General features: G+C 38.2%; 1 protein-coding gene across 2 annotated transcripts; it reads right to left on the bottom strand.

Moving 5' to 3' along the window:
- Positions 1-665: 665 nt before the first annotated feature.
- LOC100892972 lies at positions 666-19,139 on the bottom strand. Of its 2 annotated transcripts, none has more exons than XM_011668259.2 (14): positions 19,004-19,139; positions 16,599-17,146; positions 15,402-15,555; positions 14,706-14,878; positions 14,118-14,255; positions 13,433-13,567; positions 12,868-13,059; positions 11,913-11,998; positions 11,076-11,432; positions 10,270-10,463; positions 3,666-3,803; positions 2,283-2,442; positions 1,644-1,707; positions 666-1,099 (listed from the first exon to the last, which is right to left on the bottom strand). In XM_011668259.2, exons 2-14 carry the CDS (start codon positions 17,096-17,098, stop codon positions 805-807), a joined length of 2,586 nt encoding a protein of 861 aa, XP_011666561.2. In that variant the 5' UTR covers positions 17,099-17,146; positions 19,004-19,139; the 3' UTR covers positions 666-804. The 2 variants fall into 2 exon arrangements, with proteins under 2 accessions (XP_011666561.2, XP_003729749.2); XM_003729701.3 differs by having other exon boundaries at positions 13,442-13,567; positions 19,004-19,138.
- Between the last annotated feature and the right edge of the window lie 3,083 nt (positions 19,140-22,222).

Raw genomic sequence — 22,222 nt, 5'->3', positions numbered from 1 at the left:
CACGAAATATTTCACGTATTTTACGAAGCACTCATGTCACAAAAAAGGGAGTTCTTCTTAGCTCTCTTCACCAACTAAGGCGACCCTATTTCTTCTCGTTATACTTTGGCGTACAATATTTAAAGAACAGAATTGCCCAGGTTTAGTGTTACCTTGTTAGACCTCTGGCAGATTTGGTCCATTTTAATCTTCATATAGGCCCAATTCTGGTAATACTTAGCACATTTCGTAGTCTTAATTTTCGTTTCGTTTTTGGTCAAAATTAGACAGTATTAACTGCAATTGGGCATAATGATTATAGTCATGTCAGACATTTTGTACCTGACCGCTTTTGTTTTCCTGCAAATTTATTCGATTTTCACTCCGACCTGTATCTCTGCCTGTGAAAATTATCAAAGTCACCGATTTCTTACTAAACGTAACATTGTGTTGTACTTTAAAAAACAAAAACATTTGAACATAAAAGAAAACACTAGCTTCATGATACAAATCAAAGCATTGTATCTTATTGGAAATGTTATTGATGGTGGAAACTTGATTAATTCCAAGTGTGTGGACTGACTAAGCCCCCCCCCCCCCCCCCCAGGGGCGGATCTAGCTTTTTGCCAACAGGGTGGTTCGACCCAGTGGCGGATCCAGGATTTTCCAAAAATCGCGCCGTTTACTTTTTTTTCTTTCTCACTTGGCCGCCCAAGGGAGGGTTTAAACCGCCGAGCCCCCCTAAAAACTGCCCCATACCACACCTCTACCCCCAACGTTTCGACACCCCCTTGAAGAAAAAAAACCGCGAGCATCTCCTCCATTTCAGTTCAGGAATTTCTCCGCGATCCTCTTCAAATCACTCGCGCCCAAAATGTCTTTGAGTTTCTCCCGATTATCCACCCCGATCCTGTTCTTCCAGGCCTCCATGGCCCTGTACGTGGCTTCCTCAGAGTCGTTGGCACAGCTCACCAAGATGGAGTCCAACTTGGCCTTCTCCAGACCGAGCTTGAGGCCAAGAGGGATGTAGTAGTTGTGGGGCACCTCCCCGGCGATCTCGTGCAGGACCTGGGATGGCACGTCGCTTTGCCGGTCGACGTCCGATGATGGAGATGGTTTACTAGGATTTAAAAAATAGATAAAAGTCCAGTCACACATTCGTAGCCTGCGCAATTCCAGAGTTCAATTATTATTATTATTATAAAACAAATTAACTAACTCTTTTCATTCCGATCTTTTTTTACAAGTCAGATACGTATTTTGCTGCAGGTTTTCTTACGCTATAAATGCTTTAAAATGCTAGCAAGATGTGATATTTCTTTAGCCTCTGCATACATTTAATAATTTCACTGTTATTTCAAAGAACAGTACTGCAATATAAAAATGTTGCTCATGCACGCATTATAACAACAAACAGCAATGATCATAACCGGCTTCATGAACAAGTCGTCTGGTTCAAGGCACAATTTTGCACAGATATCTCGTAATATATGTAAAATAATTTTTCCACGCCCTTTAACTTTAAGGTTGCATAAGAATTTTGGTACAAGCATACGGGAATATTGGTGTTTTGTTGCCCAGAATCAAAATTAAGAAATGCTACAAAATAATTATTACAAAAATTAAACCGCTCTAGATTAACAATCGCCATGATCATTACGAACCTTGGTCTAGAGTAAACATTATCCATTGCTTGACTTCGTAACGTTGTGTTAGGTGGAGCTTGGACTGTAGATTGAAGAAGATAAAAACTTAGCATAAACGCAATCAAAAATCGGTCTTCTAAATCCTTTACGACATGTCCCCTAATTGTCATGAGGAAAGTATTTCATTAATATAAAAACTTATTTTTCGGGGGAGGGGGTCTTTCTTTTACAAGACTTTTGATGAGAGGGGCAAAGTTTTTTGTAATGCATTCTTGGTATTGAAAGTACAAATATAAATGATTATAAATAACAAATCCCTTTAAATAATGGGATTGGTATTCGTTCAACCAAACTCATAGTTAGCTCATCGGAACATCCCTAGTACTTTGAGATTCTTTCAAATACTCGAAAGCATTATCTTTCATTATTTGTAACAGATACGAATTATGAACAACCATCAAATAACGGTATTGATTTTAAATGTTAAATGTTTATTAAACCAAAACTTTCATACAGAGTAAACCAATAATACGTTAATTTCAATGATTATCACCATCCTTTTTATCTATTTAAGCATGCAATAATCATGTTACGGCATACTCATATGATAAATTAGCACGAACAAACAAAACTTTAAGATAATTTGGAATTACGAACCACCGCAGGGGATGTCCACGTGGCATATCATGTCAATTTTCTTGTTTCCAAAACTGAGCTCGATGGTGATATCTTGCGCTCGTCCATCGCTGCAATCGACCTGAAAGTCCACTGAATTGGACTTAAACTCGATCAGCTCACTTGCCGACAGCGATTTCACCTTTTCAAAAAGAAAAAGATGGGTTGAAGAGAGATATAGGAAGAGGGAAGGGAAGAGCAGAGAGGGGAGAGGGAGTGGGTGAGGGAGAGGGGAGGGGGAGGGGAGGGGTAGGGGAGGGCAGAGAGGGGAAGAAGGAGGGGAAAAGAGTGTGAGAGAGAAAAAGCCGAGAGAAAAAGAGAGATGAGAGAGAGAGAGAGAGAGAGAGAGGGAGGGGAGGAGGAGCAGGAGGAGGAGGAGGAAGAGAGTGGGTGGGGAGAGAGTTGGGGTGAGGAGAGGGATATAAGAGAGTAGGGGTTAAAAGAGGGAGAGCGAGGAGAGAGAAGAGAGAGAGAGAGAGAGAGTGGAAAGTGAGAGGAGAAAGGAGAGAGGGAGAGAGGAAGAGAGAGAACAGAGAGATAAACAAAAAAAAAGAGGGATTAATATAGAGAGATAAAGACATGTGGAAAATGTGGGAAAGAGGGACAAAGGAAGAGATGGAAAGCGAGATGGAGAGAGAGAGAGAGAGAAACATAAAATCATCATGATAGCCAGGTAATCACCCTCCATTCGACATTTTCCCGCCGCCGTGTCTTTCATGTACATATGATATAAGTACAGCCTAGGGAGAGACAGTGGCAATAAACGGTCAAATGGAATAATTCAGCCATGCAACAAATGCTTTTTTAGAAAATATAGAAAACCTTAAAATAGCTCCCATCTGCTGACGATTGCCCAGGAGATCCACATACAGGGGCGGATCCAGGATGTTATGATATGGGTGGAGGGGATAGGGAAGGGACCTTTGTCTGAAAATTCTATGACAATCAAGACAAAAAAGGGGGATTGTGTTTTTGCCGGGTGCCTTTTTTGTCCTTTTACTGTCCATTTATATAGTGCAGCGCCTATAATTATAAATATCCCCTACTGCACTTGATACTAAGTTTAAATTATTAACAATACAAATTTTTAAAAATAAACATAAATAAAGTTATTACCCCCCAGTTGTAGCTGAGCCGCCATGATAAAGCTCTTAAATTTCCAAGGAATCTCTCTCTACTGAATACCTATTTACTTCATCTGGGTAGAGAATGGCACAAAAAGTCTTGAGGGAAAACAGCTTTTGGGGACCGACAAAAGAATGGAAAAATTTCTAGAAGTCTACCTCCTTAAAATATTCTTTTTTTTAAATATCCGTTAAACAAAAGAAATCCTTAAATCATACCTCCATGTACCCTAAAACATACCTCCATGTACCCGAAAGCGTGGCACGTGAGCACGATCTCTGGCGCGTCCTGTCCGTTCAGATTGAAAATGAAGTTCTTTCCTATGTGTGCCGGGATGACCGGGTATGGAGACTCGTTCTCTATCTCTTCCATCATCATCTGAAGTAAGAGAGAGAGAGAGAGAGAGAGAAGGGCAAAACGAAAAAAAATTGTGATATAGATTTGAAGAAGATAGATAGCTTGTGTGTATGTTCAACTGTAGGAGTGTGCGATTGCGCGTGTGAGCATGCGCGTGTGAGCATGCGCGTGTGCGTTTGTGCGTGTGCGTATGTGTATGTGTGCGAGATAGATAGACGCGGACAGGAACTGACGGATAGCAAGACAGTGACAGAGATATACAGAGATAGATAGCAAGAGGCAGGCAAACAGAAAGCAAGGGCAGAGACAAAGATAGACAGACAGATTTAGGAGGGAGGTTAGAAGTGAGGGGGTAGAAAGAGAGACTTTATAAAGAGATAACGGATATAGGGAGAGAGAGAGAAAACGAGAGAGAGAGAAAAAGAGAGAGAGAGACGGCGAAGGGGGAAACGAAATGAAGGAGGAAGTAGGAGGGTTGGGTATTAGAAGGAGCGGTGCAAAGAAGGATGTAAAGAGAGGATGATTCGTTTAAACTTTTCACAATGGTTTTTGTAGTAATTTTTATTTTCCTTCATCACCGTTGCATGTAATAAAGAAATCTATGGGCTTAATATCACTATTGTTTTTTTGTGTTTCACTAAAAACAAATAAAAGCCTGTATTAACAAGTTTGTATACAACGGATGAAAAATGAGGGAAATGAGAGCAAATCCATCAAATATTACGCCTGTGTTTTCTCAAAACTTGTGAAATATTCATTATCTGCCAAGTGAATTGTACAGCTGCTATGTGACGAACGCAATTATTCTACCGCACGAACCGTCAAATGCATTTTGATCAAACACGTCAAATATTAATTACATGTCAAATTAATTTCACAGCTACATTGTGACAAATGCAATTCTATGTTGACCTCTGTGGAGCCTGAAAGTGTTAACATGACATTGTCAGGTTGAACTACCTCAAAACCACAACTTCACGAAATTATTCGATTTTACACCTTATGAAATTTAACACCATCAGTGGCATAGTGCAGGCTATTAAACCCACTATGGGGCACTAATATTCAGAGAGGGGGCTGTTTAAGAGAGGATATTGTATGGGTGGAGATTGCATCGGGGTTTTTTTTTCGCGCTGTCTTTCCCATCTTTTCTGCTATCTCAGTCAAAGCGATCATAAACACTTTCAAGAAAAAAAATTAAGAGTGATTTCAATACCCTATTGTATCGCCTAGACAGAAATCATCTTCGAGTTATTACGTCACATATTATGAGTACGATCGCATGCTTTGAATATTGATGCACTGGGCTATTCATCTTCTGGAAAACGATACCTCGGATGTAAAATATTACTTTGGAGAAACGAGTAACTCCCAATTTTTATTTGGTGTGTCGTCGTTCTTACGTCGACGGTCGACCTCGATGAAGTGACTGTGGTATCAGACCTCACTTGCTGTGGTTGATACCGCTGATAACCCTACCTTGACAAGCAAGAGTTAGGGTATTTGTCACAGTTTTTTCGCTCGAAACAAAGACAACTAGTTTAAAGAGGCGTTCGACTTTTAGCTGAGAAACAAAGATGACAAAAGTTTGTGAGCTTCACGTTCTCTTAAAGATTGTCACTCTTTCTTGTTTTTATAAATGATATAACTGATTGCTCACGATTAAGTACATGTAATATATACGCTGATGATGTTGACTTATATGTTTCTGATATGGATATTAATATCATTACATCTAAGCTCCAAGCAGATTTGTATGCTATAAATGAATGGTATTGTAAAAATAGATTACGTATTAATACTAATAAGAGTAATATTATGCTGTTGAGTATTAACACACGAGGTTACGATGAATTAAGTCTGAAGGTACATATTGATACTGAAACAATAGAACAAGTAAGAAGTATCAGATATTTAGGGATTGAAATTGATGATAGATTATCTTGGGATATCCACATTAAATCTCTTACCAAATCATTAAGTTATAAGATTTTTACTTTGAGAAAGCTCGGTAAATTTTTAAGCTCTTCCATTTTAAATAAAATATACAAATGTACCACACAGCCAATCTTAGATTATTCTTGTTCCGTATGGGGAAACTGTTCTTTACAAAACAGAAATATTCTTTTAAGACTGCAAAAAAAGAGCTGCACGTATTGTCGTAGGGAATTTTGATTATAATGTAAATAGCTTGAGTATAATAAATTTATTAAAATGGCAATCCATTGATACTAGACGGGACTATCTTTTATCATGTATAATGTACAACTGTATTCATGGAAAAGCCCCAGTACGATTATGCAATGAAGTGGAAATGGTTTTTGACAGACATGGTTTTAACACTAGACTTGCCAATACGCTGAATGTTGTTTTACCTAAGCCTAATCTTGAATGTTTTAAGAATTGTTTTAGATACGCTGGAGGTAAAATCTGGAATAGTTTACCTTCTGCTTTTCAAAATGCTAAATCTATCGATGTTTTTAAACGTATGTACAAGGACAAATTTGTTAAACCTGTGTAATACAATGCCGATTCATTTACTGCTTTGACATGGCTCATCTCTCTCTCTCTCTCTCTCTCTCTCTCTTTCTCTCTCTCCATTTCCCTCTCCCCTCTTTCTTTCTTTCTTTCCCTCTCCCCTCTTTCTTTCTTTCCCTCTTTCCTCCTTTACTGTTTACCAGTTTCCTTATATCTTCTCTCCTCTTCTATTTTTTAGGGTGATATTTTAATGCCTTTTATTAAAGTGATTTGATATTTTTTCCGCTGTTAATTTCATTTATTTCATTGTTGTTTTTTTTTTTTTTTTTTTGTTATGTTGTGCTTTTTACTATTTTTAATGCGTATTATGCTTATATGTTAGTTTTATACTGTTCTTACCTTTGCCTGTGAGCTTTGGTGATATTCGTTATTTATATTTCGTGTTTTTATCCTGTTCAGGACCATGATGTAAAACAGATTTTGTATCTACAATGTATATCTGATTCTTGTTATCCTGATTAAATATATTTCAATAAAAGATAGAGAAAAATTCCTCTGAAAAGAATTTCTCTTCAAATGTCCTTTCAGTCGAAGTATGACGAGTAATCTCGGAATAGTTTCTGGAAATAGTTTAATACAAACAGTGGCCTGACAGTTAGATCTACACATATCAGGTATTTATAAGGGGCTTTTGAAGAGCTTTCTTTTTCAGGAAAAATCCCATCTTGTGATCATACCTTTCCCAACTGACGTAAAGCGAATAAAACAAGGAGCGTTATTCACCTTTACCATTTCCCTCAGATATCAACCCTCGCTTTAAATACGTCACTAAAAGCCGCGCTAGGGAGCATGGGGATCTTAGGATCACCAGGCGTCCAACAAGTGGTTTGGAATGACAAGCGAAGAGGTTAAAGGCTCAAGAGATTCTCTCGTGGACAATTTGAAACATTAAAGATACAATTTACTATGGATCAACCGATAGCTTTGTGATGGAAACTGCCTGGAAGTCATTGGAAAGGTTGAGTATGTGGTGAATAAGATAAATGTATGCATCAAGGTTGCGGCATGATCAGAAATGACAAAAGCTATTGAATTAGTCTAGCTGAAATCACATCGCCGCACACATAAATGGGTGTATGGGACTACAATACACACGTGGTATGAATGATTGGTAAAACTAGTTTCCAGCTATTTTCTCATTATACTACGAATAAGAGGGCATTTGAAAATCAGTCCTCTTCAAAAGATATTCCTCCGAGATCATCCCAAACTGTGCTTTTTTTAAGAGAATGAGAACACTCATGATTTATTTAACACCATTCAAGAATTCAACTTTCTCTTTAAACACTAACTGCTAAAAATCGCAAAGTCTAAAAGGAAATGGCGGACCGGTAATAGCGATTTGATCATTGGGGGATTCCTTCAGTATGGTTTATCGTCTTCATGAATCTTGTGTTATCTTAAACGATTTTATTCTGCACTTGAAAGATCTTTGGAGATCTTGACAAACCCAAGTTAAATCCCTATTCAACGGAACTAAGGGTTAATGCTACACCAAAAAAATTCATACCGGTGAACCTTTAATGTCATGATCATGACGATAGCACTATCTTTCTACGTGGGAGGGGGAGGGCGCTACAGCGTTTTGGCAAGATTAACTCCGTGCATGTTGTGGGCTTAAATGGGTTAAATGAGCGCCTAAACTGCCATAACCTATATGGAATTACATGTACCTAAAATTCAATGTCGGTAGATGACTGTTTTCATTATTGTTGGATCTATTAAGAGACCTATGAAATAGAAGACGTATTTGTTATGGCCGGGTTGAGAGCTCATACATGTACCTGTAATTGTAAACTGCAAGGATTATTTTAAACCGCTTTAAACGGTTCAAGATAATGCTGCTAAACACAATTCACAACTCAATTCAATACAGATTTTCATTATCATAATTATAATCAGTATTGTCATCAAAATGTCCATTCCCATTTTCACCATCGTTAACAACATCATCGTTGTCATCATCTTTATCCTCATCAGTATCACCCTAATTAATTCTACATTATTACCAAGACCAACACCACTACCATCATCGTATCCGTCGACATCATCACCATCACTACTACCACCGTTACCACGGTCATCACTATCAGTCATCATTAATATCAACATCAGGAACGTCACCATCATGTTCAGATATTAGAACAAAATGCACTCTAATCCAACAAAACTTTCTTCATACGGACAGTAAGGTCATAGATGAAGGTGTTGATGATGGGTTTTTTCGTGGCAGACGAGCTTTTTGTTAACCTCATTACCCATCACCGTCAAGGAGTATCTTCATCATTATCAATACCATCTTTACCATCATAATCGTCATCATCGTCATCTTCAGCATCATCGTCATCTTCAGCATCATCGTCATCAACTTTATTATATTCATAATGATCATCACCGTCATCATAATCATCGCCACCATCCCCACAACCACCATTGCCTCATCATTATAATCGTCATCGTCACAACCATTATTATCTTCATCGTCGTCGTCGCCATCATTAACCTTATTCATTATCAGACTACCTTTTGATATTAGAATACAAAATGATCTTCACTGTTAGAACGGTGTTTAAAATATCACTGTTTAAAAGAATGTTGTTTAAAAAAGTAAACAACGTTGTTCAAAATCGAAAAATCAGTGCTCGATTGACTTAAACAACTATGTATTAAAAGACAAAAATATTTAATTAAACAGAGTTGTTTATAAAGTCCCGGGGGCGTCGTTGATATTTTCTCGATACGCGATTGCTATTTGCGCACACACATGCGATATGCACAAAGTACGTACATAATACATGCATGCAAGCATGCAGTGCTAGTGTGTGCAGTGCAAGTGCTAGTGCAGTGCAGTATGGCGGAACAAGGGCAAGGCGACGCCTTGGTTCTTCTCGGCTTCGCCGATGGGGTTTAGGTGAAGTTAAAGAGACAAATAATAATGATGTCTGTCACTGCCATGAATATGATGAACAAATGTTGAAGTAAATTGGCAACAAGCTCTGCATGTTGCAGTGGATAAATCGTTGTGATTATTGCAGGAGTGGTTCCAGTAGGTCATTTCACAAATTCAAACAACCAGATAATAACCATTAAACAGTTCTGTTTAAAATTTAAGCAACTCCTTTTAAACAACCCAGTTGTGCAGTAATACTGAATAAACAACAGTTGCTTAGTAATTTAAACATTATTGTTTAAAATTTAAACAACTTGCTTTAAACAACCGAGTTGTGCAATTTTATTACTAAACAACTGTTGATTAAAAGGTTTCCTAATTTTTAAACAACTAAGTGTTCAAAATGTAAACAACCTTAATTTGTTTAATTTTTAAACAACGTTGAGCGATTCACCGGTTAACTCGGGGTTGCTTAAAATTTTAAACAACTTGCTTAATTTTTTTCTAACAGTGTTCTTCTTCTTGTAACCGTACTTTATATAACTTTCGTCAAGAAGATAAATGATTGTGATCATTAACTTCTTCATACCGTCAGTGAGGTCGTAGATGAGGACGTTGATAATTGGTTTATTCGTGGTTGGCATTCTCTTGGGGATGAACGGACGGCAGATGAGCTTCTTGTTAACCTCATAACTCATCCCCGTCAATGAGTACTTTCATCATCGGCATCGTCGCCATTACCATCATCATCGTCATCCTCAGCATCATCGTCATAATCAGCATCATAATCATTATAAGCATCATAATCCTCACCTTTATCATAACCATGATGATCATCACCGTCATCATAATCATCGCCACCACAATCACCACCACCACCATCATCATCACCATCATCAGCGTCACAATCGTTATTATCTTCGTCATCGTTAACACCATCATCAATCTCATTCATCATCAGACTTCCGTTTGATATCAGAATACAAACATTTTTTTTCTTTTTCTTGCAACCGTACTTTATATAACTTTCGTCAAGAAGATAAATGATCATGTCATTACCTTCTTCATACCGTCGGTGAGGTCGTAGATGAGGACGTTGATGATGGGTTTCTTCGTGGTCGGCATTTTCTTGGGGATGAACGGACGGCAGACCAGCTTCTTGTAAACCTGACTGCCCATGGCCGTCAAGGCGTACCTTCCTAGCCGTGTCACATCGAGCGTCACCTCGCCGTTCTTCCCGATCGAACATTTTGCTGATGATTGAATTAAAATTGAAAAATTGTATTTATTGCACCAAAAATCACTTTCTAAAAGGATTAGAGCTGAATTACAGCGGATTGGCAATAATTGTGATAAAGCGGGAAAGGAAAATATTGCTCATGTTTTTCAATGTGGTGATCATGTTCTCTAAAATGATAGAAATATTAATTTTCGACTTATATGTGCAGGTTTTTAGAACCCCCTCCCCCCCTCCAATCAACGAAATAGAGAAAAGTTCAATGTTAAGTTAAGAGATGGACAGGGCCTTTAATAAAATGTATCCATGTAAATGAAGAACAATCTTAAGAAAATTATCAAATGCGACATTTATTATTATTATTATTAATTAGGCTATACAAAAATAAAAAAAGCAAGAACAAACTAATTCTGAGACATTGATATGCATCTGTGAAAGAGCTGGTCGATGACGCCTCCCCCCCCCCCCTAAATATTATTTTTGTTGACGTAGTGATAGAATGGACCCGGATGTAATATATACAGACGACGACTTAAGTGGAGCTCGACTGTATGAGAAAGATCTCATAACTTATTTTATGATGTTACTATATTAGGTCAAGAAAATAATACAAGATGTGTAGGAGCACCTCCTTTATCGTTCACTCCACGGTCGCGTCTTTGGGCGTCGTCGACCAGTTCGTGCACGTTGACGTGCGTATCATTCGACCACGAGCTGAGGCAATGCTGGAGGTTGATCCGTGCCGGCTTCTCCAGTTCTAGCCCCGAAGGCTCGGAGCAGATCACGGGCGAGATGCTGACTCCTCCCGCCGATGCGCCACTGGCGGGCGCTTCACGTGATAGTCCCACGCCTATCCTTTTGCGTTGGCCTTTTGCGATGGCGCCAGGTGGGATGAGGAGGGAAAACCCATATTTGTTGCTTTTGATCACACCCCCTTCCTCACCAATATAGCTAGATTCGAAGAATGATGTATTGTGTGGCTCGTCTGAAAGGAGACATTATTTTTGTATGTTAGGTCGGTTTTTAAAACCCTTACTTGTAATCTTGAAATATATACATATTATATCCAGTTTATTATTATGTAGGCTTTACCTTTCGGGATAAAACATTAATGGTCATCTTTTTAGCATAAAGCATCAATTTATGTGTTTTCTAGCATGATGTTGTTTTACATCACCAACAAATTATAAACATACCTGAAAACACCATATAATGCTAACATATTATCCTGATGAGTGTGGGCAAGTTGTTAACATTTCAAATCTAAGACTTATCATGTTGATATACCTCTGAATGTTCATGATCTAACTTTGAACATAATGAAATTCCCTTTTACGATTCAAATTGCTTTAAAATTGTTGAAAAAGCCCACACTTGTCATACACAATAATGATGTAGATTTTATCATACTACCATGATAGCATCATTTGTCATTAATTTTAAATTAAAAGAAAGTCGTGCCTACCTGACATCTCGTAAGCTGCATTCGAGTCCCTCTGAATTTTATCTGGTTTGCCTCCTATCTGAGCAGCACCTGCTACCGTTCGTTTCCTAGTACGAAAGACAGAGGAAGAGAGGACAATTGATATTAACAGAACAAATATTAATTCTTTAACCAGGGAAGCTTCATCAGCTTCGATGCTGTATTTCTCGACGGACCTGGGGCCCGTTTCATAAAACTTTTTATCAATAACAAATGCTTAATTTCTATGATAAATTTGCTCTCAGCCAATCAGATACCTTGATTCAGTAGCTTATAACAGTAGCTTGTAACATGTTATTGATATCAAGTTTTATGAAACAGGGACCTGGAGTTATTATCACCACCAGCAAGGTGCCAGGTACCCACTCACACATGGGTGGAGAGTGGCAAATGTTGATTAATATCTTGCCAAAGGACGTTAGTGCAGGGCTGGGACTCGACCCATCAACCCTAGAATTGAAAGTCAAGTGGGTAAACCACTTCACAAAGAAAGTAACAATGAGATTTATAGGAATCTGTAAAAAAAAAAATAAAAAAAATAAAAAAAATAATAAAAAAAAAAAAAAATTGTAATGCATTACTTCGTCATTTTTACAGTTGCAATCAGGGTCGTACGCAGGGGGGGGGGGGTTGGGGGTTCAAACCCCCCCCTTTGGTATTTTTATGTTTGTAAACCCCCCTAAAAAAACCTAAAAACCCCCCCCCCCCCCCTTTGGTTTTTTTTTTTTTTTTTATTTAAAAAAAATTAAAAAATTAAAAAAAATTAGACCCACGGCTTACCTAAATAAGGTGACCTTACCCCCCTCCCCCCCCCCAACGAAAAAAAAATGTCAAATTATCAAATTTCGAGACCAAAAAAAAAAAAAATGTGTCCGCTTTTGTAAGATGCAGTAATGAATTACTGTGGCGTTCGCTTAAAACAGAGAATGGTACTAACCCTTTTATCGTGTCTTTCGGCGTAGATGACACTTCCTGTTTCTCATGTGGTGTCTGTGGTGTGGTAACATTCTGTTTGTTCGATCGCGTGGGGTTGGGTGACGAAGGATTTGGCTTTCGATTCTCTGCCGGATGTGACTTTTCTTTTCCAAACTCTGTCTTCTCAGACGCACCAGCATCTCCCGGTGTTTTGCTGTGAGTGGAACAATTAGTTAAAGAGGAGACTGCCATTAATTCAAATTAAACTATCAAAGAGACTATCAGTCTTAATTTTGTTTAGCCTCTTTACTTTAATTTGGGTTAGGTTTATCGGTCTCATCAATAGGACTCTTCTTTCATAATTAAGACTTCAAGAAAAATTTGAAGAGAAAACAAAATGAAATTATCACTAGCAAAAGAAAACAAGTCAAATTCGGCAAGTGAATCATACAAAAATATATAATAGCATAGTTGGAGCTAAATTGCTGCGCTCAGAATGTAAAGATTACTCTGGGTATGGTTAAGACATTTTAGAAAAACATGGTCTAAATATAGCACTTTGTATTCAAGGGGTCCATGATACATACTTTACGTACCTCTTTTCTTTCTCATTCGTCTTGATAGCTTTTGAATCGAAGAGGACAGGCCCAAACTCTAATGATTTCGTTTTCGCCGTTGGTGTATTCGGTGCCGCCTCGGTTGATTCTGCGTCATCTTTGTCTCTGATATAAAAGGAATTGTAAAGGTGTGATTGGAGTTACTTAACCCGTTTTCTACTTGAAACGGGTTTGCCCTGTTTTACACCTACGATAATTCAGTATAGTCAACAGTATAACTAACAATTATAATGGTGCTTACTGAGAACTTCATTAAAATCGTTGAATTATTATCATTTACGCTAATTGTATTGCCCAGTGATAATTTACTTATTTTAACGTCAATTAATAGAAATTGATTGATGTTCTGAAAACTTGATTATATATTTTTTTGTTTTAATACAAATATTGCAGTTTACAAGACGATGGGTTAACAACAAGGACTATACGATATAAAAATCATTCTTAACTAATGCTTCACAAAAGTATTAATATGTTTTAAGTGACCGTAATGTCGGGAACAGGAGGTGTCAGAAAACGTTATAAAGAAGTACAAACATTTTACAGCTCTATTTTGTTTCAATTTAATATGTGTATACCCTGCGATAAAGCCTAACTATTCAAGGTGCCTGAATAAAAGGTGACTGAGTTAATGAATTATGTTTATATGGTTTACTTTTCAGTATGTGACTCCCCCGTGTTTTCTTTTCCGGTGTCAGGCTTGGGGGACGCGGGAGGGGGTGGCAACTTTCTCTCTGCGTAGAATTTCTTTTTTGTGGGGCTCTTCAATTCACTCTCTTTAGCTAGACCTTTCCTGTAAGAAAATTAGACAAAAAAAGAAAGTACATAATGTGATTTGTTTGACATTAATTGCAGCAGGCCTGCTGCTTACGGTTAGATGCTAAAAGTTGATACCCCATCTTACCCCCCCCCCCCCCCTCCGCCTTCGTGGTTTGATCGACACCCTGAATGTCATATTATGAGGCTCCCACATCATCTCAAATCACCATCAACAGTAGAACAGTTCAAAAAGAGCTTGAAGACATATCTATCTATCAAGGTATCCTCTCCCAGCTTGGAGATTGATTGCAACATTTTCTTCACACATCTCTTTTCTCTGCCATTCAAGTACACTCTGTCATGCCGTTCCATGCCTAAATGTTCTCTTCCTAGTTGGTTCTTGGTGTCCCTATTGGTCTGGTACGTTCTACCTTTCGTACCAAAAAAGTGGTGGTAGTACTAGTAGTAGTATGGATATACTCACCGATGTCCAAATGAACATTTGAAAGTCAAGATGGTGCTTCCCATCTGTATCACGAGATAGCCTGGGCCCTGTGATGTATATACCGCTCTCAAACTCAAGATGGAGGTGGTATGAGTGATCTTTGTCCTGTGTAACTCCTGGTATTTATCATCAAGCACGTGGATCTCAAGAATCTTTGGATAACAAAGTCAAAGTTAGTTATTTGGAATAAGAGAGAAATTGTGTTTTCTGCAACGTGAAATTAAAGCAATAAGTACAACGTTGCTTGAGTAGATTCTTTTTCGTGAATCAGAGATGCATGAGATTATAATGTGACCACCTCTTTTCACCTTTCTAACAACTAAAATATAAAGGCAAAAAGACCCGTGGTGGTTTTTAATGCATCCTTACAAATTTTGAGAGACCATTGGACCAAGAATATAATAAATATTTAAAATAAAGAGGCGTTAAAATCAGAAACTATGTGAACAAATATATATGTGACAAGATTGCAATAACTCACCCTACACACTTTAAAACAAATAGCTATGTATGTCTTCCTTATCATACAGTGTTTCTTTTTTTTAACGCTGTCTGATGAAGATAATGTATCTTAAGAAAGAACACAGCTACACATTTGCCAATAAAATCTTTTAAATGATTTTTGTAGTAAATTCTCTCGTAAAATTTCACAGACACTTGTTTCTTTTAAAATACCTTCGACGTGACTCCCTTGACGAACATGACATAGAGCTCGTCGTTTCCTCCTTTGACACACATGTTGACCAGGGTCCGACCGTAGGTGATGACCTCAGTAGTGTCCACACGGGGATAATGTGCATAGTCGACAGCCTGGATCTTCTCTTTTGTTCTTTTATAATGAAAACCGGAGACATCTCGTTGGGTGCACGAACAATAGGTAAATGACACATGGGGATGTACTGCCCTTGGTGCAACTTTACTTGGTGCAATTGATGAAGCTTTTAATTTTCGGTTTTAAAACTTGTTATGTGGTTTTTGAGTGATCTAGCTGAAACTTGATAGGTCATGCCGAAATGGGGGGGGGGTGGTGGTGGTTATTAGAGATTGTAGCTTGCTGTTTGGGGCAAAAATCACTCCGCGGTTTAATCGAATTCCTAACCTAATTCCTTGAACCAACACGAGATCTTACCTAAAATCTAATTGCAACCTATGCTATAAACATTATAGTCTCTGCTTTAAAAAGAAAAATAACAAACCCATAGCAAAGGTTACCAGAGAACGTGGTGGATCGCTCGCTTTCATTAGGAAATAGCCCTTTTGAGATATATAACAGATGGGAAACCTTCAGGTTGAAGTTCTATGGAAGCATGATTATATAATTATTACAAATCCTTCATCAACCAGTATGTTACGAAACAAACATGACAAATATCCGTGTTCCGTTGCCTGCAAACTGACTATAATAGCAGTCCAATCTTATCCCTTCTTGATAGAGTATGTTTATTTTATCTGACTGTTGCTGTTCATATGTTTATCTTTGTAATAAATCAACTAAAAATGTATAAACTGCTGATTCTTACCTTACAAGAACTAGACCCGTTTTTATAGGAATGATTCCAGTGATCTGTAAACTGACTATAATAGCAGTCCAATCTTATCCCTTCTTGATAGAGTATGTTAATTTTATCTGACTGTTGCTCTTCATGTTTATCTTTGTAATAAATCAACTAAAAATGTATAAACTGCTGATTCTTACCTTACAAGAACTAGACCCGTTTTTATAGGAATGATTCCAGTGATCTGTAAACTGACTATAATAGCAGTCCAATCTTATCCCTTCTTGATAGAGTATGTTAATTTTATCTGACTGTTGCTCTTCATGTTTATCTTTGTAATAAATCAACTAAAAATGTATAAACTGCTGATTCTTACCTTACAAGAACTAGACCCGTTTTTATAGGAATGATTCCAGTGATCTTCTGGTCAATGGACAGTGACATAACAGCCTCCCCTGTAGGGTACTCCACCACATGGATAAGATTGTTGTAACGCTGCGATTCTGCGACAAGGATCTTGTCCGTGATCACTGCAAGGGCATTAATGTTCTCAACAGTCTTTACTCGACCTTTCTTCTTGACGTCTATCAGCCGCACGTGGTGTCCATGTATGTCGTATACGCTCAGTCTCTTCCCGGAGACCACACCAACGATCTGATCCGACCCAAGCAACTTGCACTTCTCCAGCAGAACGTCCTGGGGGATCTTGATGGGGTGCCATTGCATTCCTTTGACGACGTTGATCTTGCCATAGGCTTGACCTCCGTCGTCGGTTTGTCGGGTCAGGATGTTTGTCCTGTTGAGTTCGCACATGAGGTCACCCTGGTCGTAGATCTCGTTGACCTTCTTGATTCCGTGTTCGACGGCCTTGGCCATCGTGGGATGGTTCGATTCGTGATCTCCAAATGGACTAGTTTACACCTCCTACATGGAAATTAAAGGTAGATGGTGTACAGTTTCCATGTGCAGTAGGTCATAGCTCGGTGACACTAGACTTGGTTAAAATACCATTAAAGGCATCATTTAACAATGTTAAATCTTAGATGCATGGCCCTACGTGCTATCAGTATCAGTGTCTGTGATATGGTGTAATATTGAAGCCTTAAAAAACATTGCGCTTCAAAACGTGCACGAAGTGCCTCAAAGAAGTAAAACAAAAATTTTAAAAAATATATATATATATTTAAAAAAATCTGTGAGTGACCGGTTTTACCATAGTCATTTCCCCCAAGAGACTGTGGTGTTATAAACACCATTTCAATTTAAAACCATAAATATCTTGATAATCAGTCAGGCAATCGTCTAGTAAAGGTTATGGAGTTCCTGACTGACCTAAAGGTTTATAATTATCATTGCAGCATGAGCTAATCCAGGATTTTGTGTCAGAATCTGAGACAAAGTTACTCAATCCCTTCAAACACAGCAAATCATGGTCCCATCAAGAAATCCCCCTTCTCTCTAGTCTCTTGGAGAGACTTCGGGTGGGGGAAGTGTAAGTTGCTGACTTTTCCATATGTGGCGATTGGTGAAATTTGCAGAGCATTACATTAGGCATGTTGATATCATAAAACTGAAGGCTACTCCTGGTTGTTGGCAACACCTTTTATTGGGTAAACACCCGAATGGTGTCGAATTCCCCATGAGAGCCCACTACTATGTGTCTTTAAGACATTAAAAATAAACTTTAGTACTGGTAATGCGATTGCATTGTGAACGAAAAGGTGTGGATCAGAAACATTTGATCATGTAGCATGTAAGTATTGGTGTGCGCTGCAAGGTTCTGGAGTCATCAAAATCTTGGTAAAGTAACAAGCACTGTACACAGAAAGCTATATATGGGACAACACACATGGTGTCGGGGCTATTACTACCTAATTGATTTCCTTGTCTTTCTATGCTCATTACTCAGCCAGTATACATTTTCTTCCAAAATTATTTGGCACATGTCATTTGTTTGTAATCTTGAACATTCAGTGTAAGTTTCGTTTGATTCTGTGAATTTATTTTTTATTTTTTATTTTTTTTTACCAGAACTGGAGTTTATCTTTAATAATCACATGCAATATTCTAAAATCGGATAACCTTGGGTAATGATCTTGCTCGTAACGTTACTAAATGAACCAAGACAAATTTTTTTCAATGCAGGCTGATATTAAACTTTTGGGCAGTACTGTCTGTTAAGCGCCGCAGTGGTATTAAGCTCAATTTTTAAGTCTAGATTAGCGATCCACAACTTTCAGTCAGTGACTTGTAATAAGGAATTTGCAGAAAGAAATAAATATCCCACAGCATTTCGTAACCGTTATAACCTAAATAGTGTCAAGTCCAGCGAATTGTAATTTTCATTTTCGAAAACAGAACAAATGCATCACGACTAAATAACGCCCTCCAGGTGACCTTAATTTCTGTTTACAAACACGTACTTTTGATCAAAGAGAACAATTTCATAGTTCAAAATGTGATGGAAGGATTATTAGAGCGTGCTATAATGATGGTCTTTATTTACAGTAAAAATCATGGAAGAAACGTAGAAAATGCTTTATAATCCTTATTTATCTACTTTGAAATATTTGGCATTAAAAAATCAATGTTCACTATAATGATGAGGAAGACACAATATGTCATTTTGGTATGTTGCCATAATATGGAAAAGAAAAGTGCTGGGAATTGGAAGGGAGTGTGTTGACACAGTTTGTCGGTGAAGGAGATATGCCATAGTGCAAATAGTGTAATAAAATAGACAAAATGTAATACTCTATACTTCGGAAACTTTCAACTTACCTCGAAGCAAAGGCGTCAATACGGGTTCATCCTTTGGCATGGCTTTATGGCGATTTATCAGTCCCTTGATGTGTTGCAATAACAAGGCAGTCACAACACTCTAACAGGGTTGGGATGTACACGTTACAATATAACCCTCATTTAGAAGATGAGTAACTGCCTGTTGTTTACGGACCGTTCAAAAGATAATCCATTGATCCATGGCAAAATCGATAATTTGATAGACTTCTCTATTCAGTGCGGTGCGCTTTTGTCCGTAATGGTTCGTAGAACGTCGAGTAGCTTCGTATTGTTTACTTTTGAAATATTAGTAAACAAGCACGGTGAGCCCCTTCATTATCAATTCATTTTCACGAAACAAATTTAATGTACCCTAGCGCTTGATGTTCATGATTATCCCCCTTTACTATGATTATTTTAGTTAGGCAAATTATCAGTTATCAATTAGTAATGTTATCTTAAAGAAATGGTAAGTCTCTGTCTGGGTTTCTCTGTCTCAAATATTATCACCGCGCTCGTGGCCTCTCTCTTTCCCTCCCGACCTCTCCCCGCCCTCCCTCCCCTTCTCTCTTTCTCCTTATCTCTCTCTCTCTCTCTCTCTCTCTCTCTTTCTCTCTTCTCTCTCATTCTTTCGCATCTCTCCTTTCCCTCCTTTTTTCGTCTTTCAACCATGCCAGCTGCTCACTATGTTATTGTATGTTGGTTATTGAAAACCCCATATCTCCTCCATTCTTCTCCCCTCTCCCCTCCACCGCCGTTTTTAATCTTTCTCTCTCTCTCTCTCTCCCTCTCTTTCTCTCTCCCTCTCTCTCTCTCGCTCTCTCTCCCTATCCCTCTTTCTCAAAATAACTTTAAATAATCAATAATTGTACTAGAAAACGATTACCATCGCAAGAAAAATAAACGTGATTAAGAAATTAAATTAATGAAACGTAGAAGTAATGTACTACATTCATGAATTTAAATGATCCAGGCGAAAAAAACATAAACGCAAGAGGAGAAGTCTATCCCCGTCTGGAAAAGATTTCTTACAAATATTCTAGATGACTAATTAATATGGACACAAATCGCTCACTTTAGCACTAATGAACGTAAATATAAAAATGATTGAACAACTTGTATTACTTATTTCCCCCTATCATTACTATTGACGCTGCATAGATCTTTTTTAATGACCATGTTTGCCACGTGTTTGATTATATGTTCTTGACAAATAGTAATGCATATAAATAAATGGACCTTGAACCACAGCCTGCATATTCAATAAAATAACACCATTTACATTGAGTTGTTAAAGCTTTATTTACATAATATATAAAGCTACATAAAAACATAATTTATGATGTGCTTTATCGTCAGACTGTTTACCCTAATGTTTCGCCTCCGAATAGTTAGATCTTGTTCAGCAAATGTTCCTGCCTTTATTGAAAATCAAATATAAAATGTTCGAATCTAACGCTAGTGCCTACCTATACTCTATTGATACAAACCTTATCATACGTGATTTGTCCCAGTTAGGGTCAATATACGATTTCTGGTATAGGGACTGAGAGCGTGGATGCACTGCACGAAGAATACAAGTGTGGTGATGAGAATTGTTGCACGAGGTAAGTATGATTTGCATCGCACTGGTATTGAGGAGGCGATGTTGGCCTAAAGGGGAAATTCCAGACAATGTATAGAGAGTTTGATTATGTAGGCAAGTTCATATCTGAAAAAATGGTATTGGACTGTTCAGATGCGTCCTTTTGGTAAGGCATCTATCCTCAGTATCAATTTCCTCGGATAAGATCTAGCGTAGTATGTTACCCCTGGTTACTGTCTATTAAAGCCATTTTCCACTTTTCCAAAAAACGCAATATACTTGCAGTCCTAATCAAGGTCAGTTGTTAAGTATAGATCAATCAGTGTCTCCAATATTTGGGAGTAAATTCTGTACATAATCGTGTCCAATTTATTTTACACTTTGAGTAATAGAAGACAAATTGACATTAATTTCTAGCATAAATAGTAGTCTCAGTTTAGACTGATTTAGATTTAACCACCAATGTTGTAGGCACAATTTTCCACCGAACAAAATCATAACAAAATCACGAAAACAAGCATAATAAGCTCGTGACTTGGCTCAAAAGTACGATCCTGTTACCACTAATCCAAATAGTTGGTATTAATCATTATGAGGGTTATGATAATGATAGTATCTGCTATTGTACTGTGACACTCATGGCACTTAATTGTGATCTACAGTCGGGTAACTTTTTCGAAAAAACTATAAAACATTTACAACTCTTTTTTGTTGTTGCATGTTTCAGGATTTTAAAAAATCGGCTTCAATTTCTTATGAATGGAGAAGTCGACCTCTTCCTAATACCACGACCAAGCACACACAGACCGTGTCATCAGCTGGTACAACTGCTGCAATATGGATGACCACCCCCAACATATGAAATGTTCGAAGCGTTGCTACATTTGTTCAATGGCTGTAATTGTTTTATCGTGTTTATTGATATTGTTGGGAGCAGAGAGCGTACTTTTGGGAGCTTTTCAGACGCCGAAGAATGCAGGAATTGGAATTTTAATTACTGGAATCGCCGTACTGATCCTTAGTATCACCTCGTGTTGCTATGTACAACATACATTTTCGAGGTCGTGGAATCCTAGAGTTGCATCAACTCGGCCTTCAAGTTATAATGCCTCAAACACCGCATTTACCCTGGGAGTACAATCTCCAATTATCCATGGACCAAGTCGCCTCCCGATATACGAGCACTCATATCAACTGCAGGCGGGATCCATTCAACAGGTCCAAACCGGTACAAACCAGTACACATCGGCTCAAGCCGCTTTCATTCTGTCCACACCGGAGCAAACTGCTGTTAACCACTTCCCAGTGGCTCAACTCGCTCTCAACCAGCTCCCACCGGCTCAAACCGCTACCAACCGGTTAGCATCAGCTCATGCTGATCAACCGCCACCATCGTATAACGAAGTAATGGAGGTTTTGCGTTAACCTTGTTAAGATGTTCTGCGGCGTGTGTTTTTTATTTAATAATCAGCGACGGACAGACCTTCTACGACGCAGAGCACTCAGGGTTACGGTCGTCGCACACAGACCGCCCTCGTTACAATAGGCGGTTTAGCTTTTTGTTGGTGAACGCGTACGTATAGTACGGAGGTATCGCATTTGCAATGCCAATAGGCAATTTCCGTGATGTAACC

The sequence above is a fragment of the Strongylocentrotus purpuratus genome, unplaced genomic scaffold (assembly GCF_000002235.5).
Source record: "Strongylocentrotus purpuratus isolate Spur 01 unplaced genomic scaffold, Spur_5.0 spur5_scaffold_12, whole genome shotgun sequence".
Lineage (NCBI taxonomy): Eukaryota > Metazoa > Echinodermata > Echinoidea > Camarodonta > Strongylocentrotidae > Strongylocentrotus > Strongylocentrotus purpuratus.
The sequence above is the reverse complement of the archived record's forward strand: the minus strand, read 5'-3'. Positions and strand labels throughout refer to the sequence as shown.